The sequence below is a fragment of the Triticum dicoccoides genome, chromosome 6A (genome assembly GCF_002162155.2).
Source record: "Triticum dicoccoides isolate Atlit2015 ecotype Zavitan chromosome 6A, WEW_v2.0, whole genome shotgun sequence".
Classification (NCBI taxonomy): domain Eukaryota; kingdom Viridiplantae; phylum Streptophyta; class Magnoliopsida; order Poales; family Poaceae; genus Triticum; species Triticum dicoccoides.
Genome location: NC_041390.1, coordinates 544,407,660 through 544,411,790, shown reverse-complemented (window position 1 = coordinate 544,411,790; position 4,131 = coordinate 544,407,660). Strand labels below are relative to the sequence as shown.

Here is a 4,131-nt window from a genome sequence, read left to right as displayed (position 1 = left end):
CATGTAAATTATAGAATATTAAAAAAATATTACAACTTATCCATCCCTTCACCATGGTTCAAATATCGGTCCTAGGATCATGGTTAAAAAGTTCTGGATTATCAAGTTGCCATGTCAAGGCAGGGACACTTTCGAACAATATAGTATGAACCAACATATGATGTGTGCACTGTGCATAATAAAATTAAGACTGCATTGCTTGCCACAAGACTGTTCAGGAACCCAACCAATATGCTTGAAAATGTGCAATCTGATGGTGTATTCTGCAAATTAACATGAACCCAATCACATGACCTAATCATATGCACCTAATACTAATAACAAGATTAGGCACACACTCCTGCTACGACAAGTTACTTTTTTTGGGCAAACACAATAGGGAAAATCCCTACTGTAACTCGATTTTCATTAGTAAGGGGGTAATACATGGCATTGTACATGGATGGTACAAAAGGAAAATTACAGAAATAGTTCATAATGTGTCTAGCCATGATTGCATTCCCTCTTAAAGGCCGGGCTTGGCTCTTTTGATGATGTACGACAAGTTACTTCCCTGATGAGTAAATCATTTGTCAAGCAGATTGCCAAAAGTTCACATGAATGACAACATATCCTAATCAAAGCAATAGAGAAAAGAAAGTAAAGAAATAAAATCATTAAGTAGCTAGGCACTTGGCAAGCTGGTAGTACTATCTCTGCATCCTCTTTCTAATTATAGCTACCAACAGAGCAAGTTCTAGCTTCAGGCCAACTGATTGAACTAAGGTTACAATCAAGTGTCTAACAAAGTTCACTAGCTGCTACTATATGCATAGCAAAGAAAGCCTAGTAGAAATCATTGGATGTCTAGCTAGCATATCATAAGAAACTACATGGCAAAGATGGATACCTTATGATCTCTCAATTGCAGCAATCTCCTCTTTCAACCAAAAAAGCCTAATCCTTGGGTTCTTGGTATTGATAAAAATCTCTCGATTCATTGGGCACTTGAAAAGCCATAGCGCCTTCGCTTTTTCTGCAACAGATAGCTCTTCAATTGGATGATAGAGAACAATTTTTTGATATTTGTAGCGATGGGCTGTAGATCTTAATACCAATGCATGCGAGAGCTTTAAGTATAACCATCCAAGCACAGAGGTATGTCTCAATGCATCTTAAACTTTGTTATCTTGTATAAGTGCTCTCTCTTGTTAATGAATATGATTTATCTTCTGCTTTTTGGATGTAGGTTCATAATGAAAAAGTGGAGGATTTTCTTTCTTTACTAATGGAATGGTCTGTCCTATGTGACAAGTACGTCCATAAAAATAATGGAGATGCCTCAACTAGTTTGTTCGAGTATGAAGGGGAAACAATGAACCTGGAAAAAACAAGCTTGTCATAGAGAAACTTGGCGCCGACAGAAAAAATTGCATATACTTCAAGGTACTCCTCATTCTCATCCTATTCATTTGTAGTGTTGATACAGGTGCAACGGAATGACCATCGGGATGAGGATTCCTGGAAGCCCATGGTGAAACTCTGGTTAGTATATAATTTGAAGTTATTTAAAAAAAAGTATTTCAAGTGCAATGAGTCCTTCAATGTTCAGCGCTTTCCCACTTAAAATTAAAGAATTTGTTCAAGAAGGTCATAGGCGAAAAATATTACCGCTGCATGTGAGTGCTTGATATCTTCTTTCTTCTTAATAATTTTGGCTCAACACATGGTATTTGATTGTCCTGTCACATTTTAAAGCGTGATGTTGATGTGTTGTGTGGTGGCCCGCCCTGTCAAGGATTGAGCCATTAACATCACCTTTAAATGTGACAGGACAATTAAATACCATCAGTGAATCTGGTGTTTAGCCAAAATTATTAAAAAATAAGATATCAAGCACTCATTGACAGTGGTAAGATTTTTCGCCTAATGGCCTTCTTGAACAAATTGTTTAATTTTAAGTGGAAAGCGCTGAGCATTGAAGGATTCATTGCACTTGAAATACATTTTTTAACTCCAGATTAGATACTAACCAGAGTTTCTCCATGGGCTACCAGGAATCCTCGACCCGATGGTCATTCCATTGCACATGTTAAAATATAGGATGGCATGTACGGAAGCAACAAATGTACCAACACTACAAATAAACAAGATGAGAATGAGAAGTACTTTGAAGTATATGCAATTTATTCTGTCAGCGCCACCATACCAGATCGCGCTAAGTTTCTCTACGACAAACTTGCTTTTTCCAGGTTCATGCTCTTCCCCTTCATCCTTGAAAAACTAGTTAAGGCATCACCATTATTTTTATGGACGGACTTATCACACAGGAGAGATGCATTAGCAAATGATGAAAATCCTCCACTTTTTCATTACGGACATACATCCAAAAACAGAATATAAATTATATTCATTAAACAAGAGAGAGCACTTATATAAGATAACAAAGTTTAAGATGCAATGAGACATACCTCTGTGCTTGGATGATTATACTTAAAGCTCTCGCATGCATTGGTACTAAGATCTATAGCCCATCGCTACAAATATCAACAAAAAAGTTATCTTACTTTGATTCCTTTAACTCTTCATCTAATTTTGCATCTTGCTTCTTCCGGAAATCTATGTAGTCCTCAAGCGCCAAAGCGACCTGGCTGTGCTTCCTCTTTTTCATCAACTCCACTCCCTTTTGTTCAGAGTTGGCTGACGTCGCACACTCAACTTCATCTCTTCTTGACGCCCCTTGGTCTTGCAAATCAGAAGATGGCATACCAGCTCCAAGATTGGTAGAGGAGAAAGGGTTTACATCATTCATAGGGGAACCCATAGGAGAAATTGCGTCACTTGTTAAATCCACTCGCGGAATTGATATAAAGTTGAGATCGCCTGAAGCAACACTTTCTACTTCAAAAATGAAAAATATCAACATATTAGTTATGTCCAAGGGAGTCTCAACAATAAAAACAAGTAATAAACAGGGGCGCCTTCAATGGGAATGCGGCCTATGTACTATGTGCTACCGTAACTTGCTTATAAGCATGTGTGTTGGAAGCAAAGTAGATTACTGGGTCCTACTTAAGTTAACTGAAATAATTAACACTGGTTGTTTGCAATATAACCTAGATTGACTAAGTAAACTACTTGTTCTTAATTTACTATCTCCCATTCCAGAAAGAAAGAAAAAGAACAGCTCAAACTGGACCCTAAGTCTCTTCAAAGATAAGACATCATGCAGGATTCATATCTAACTATCGTACTAGCCAAGATAATAAGTTTCTTCGCTTGTCATAATTGTGAGGTGAAATCAAAGGATGCATATACTAATTTTGCTAAACAATTTCAGAACACATAATAAATGCAAGAAGCGCATGAACATAATCAAGAACACAAGAAGATGAAGTGTATTAGCTACCAGGCTAGGAAACACATGATACAAGAAACATACCTTCATGCAGGGAAGCCAATGCCTTGAAGAGCATGAATGGCTTCGAAGAAACTTCTTTACCCTCGGATGGTCCTATTGAATGCAACAAATTGTATGGTTAGGACCAATAAAACAATGCCTTGAAGAGCATGAATGGCACTGAACAAACGATATATCAAGAAAGGAGCTAACCTTAATAAGCTTATCCCATATTACAAGTTCAGCAATGATCATGCAAAGTGTATCATCCCATCCCGTGCCACTCTGTTTCCGAGAATCTCTCACTGCCTTGTAATTTCCTTCTAAATCCTTCTCCTTCTCTTGGATTTGTTGATTGGTAAAATGAGCTAGTGGAAACTTCTGATTGAATGTATTTGCAATGCTAGTCCACCCTTCAGCCAACCACCCATTTTGACCTCTATAGATGGGATTGTTGTGGTCAAGCATTATATCAACAAGACCTTTCTCATATGCATGGTTCCTAGATGCCCTAGGCGCTGCCATAGATTGTGTTGTGCATAAACAGAATTAAGAACATTCTGCATGACAGTAACAGAACAAACACATAATTAAGATCAGTAGTTTTGCAGAATTTAATCTTCCTCAATGACAGTGTAAAAGGGATGATTGCGTCATATACCTTTCTTGCTCCGAGTAAAATATTCTCAATGACCAACAAATCGAAAGGCACCAAGCAATTGAACACAACGTCTTCGGATAAAGCAAAACAC

The 4,131-nt window shown here is 37.6% G+C and overlaps 1 protein-coding gene and 1 pseudogene across 1 annotated transcript; both read right to left on the bottom strand.

The window, feature by feature from the left end:
• Positions 1-255: 255 nt before the first annotated feature.
• LOC119315969 lies at positions 256-2,856 on the bottom strand. Its single transcript, XM_037590391.1, has 4 exons — positions 2,547-2,856; positions 1,361-1,500; positions 890-1,015; positions 256-553 (listed from the first exon to the last, which is right to left on the bottom strand). The coding sequence occupies exons 1-3, from the start codon at positions 2,801-2,803 to the stop codon at positions 891-893; spliced, it is 522 nt and encodes a 173-aa protein (XP_037446288.1). The 5' UTR covers positions 2,804-2,856; the 3' UTR covers positions 256-553; position 890.
• A 405-nt stretch (positions 2,857-3,261) lies between these two features.
• Positions 3,262-3,909, bottom strand: LOC119315968 (annotated as a pseudogene).
• Positions 3,910-4,131: the final 222 nt, after the last annotated feature.

Coding starts and splice junctions, on each gene's coding strand:
- LOC119315969 (XM_037590391.1), bottom strand. CDS start 2,803: ATGGGTTCCCCTATGAATGATGTAAACCCTTTCTCCTCTACCAATCTT. Junction 1,501..2,546: donor GAAGAGTTAAAGGAATCAAA/GTAAGATAACTT, acceptor ATGGGCTTCCAG/GAATCCTCATCCCGATGGTC. Junction 1,016..1,360: donor GACAAGCTTGTTTTTTCCAG/GTTCATTGTTTC, acceptor TATCTGTTGCAG/AAAAAGCGAAGGCGCTATGG.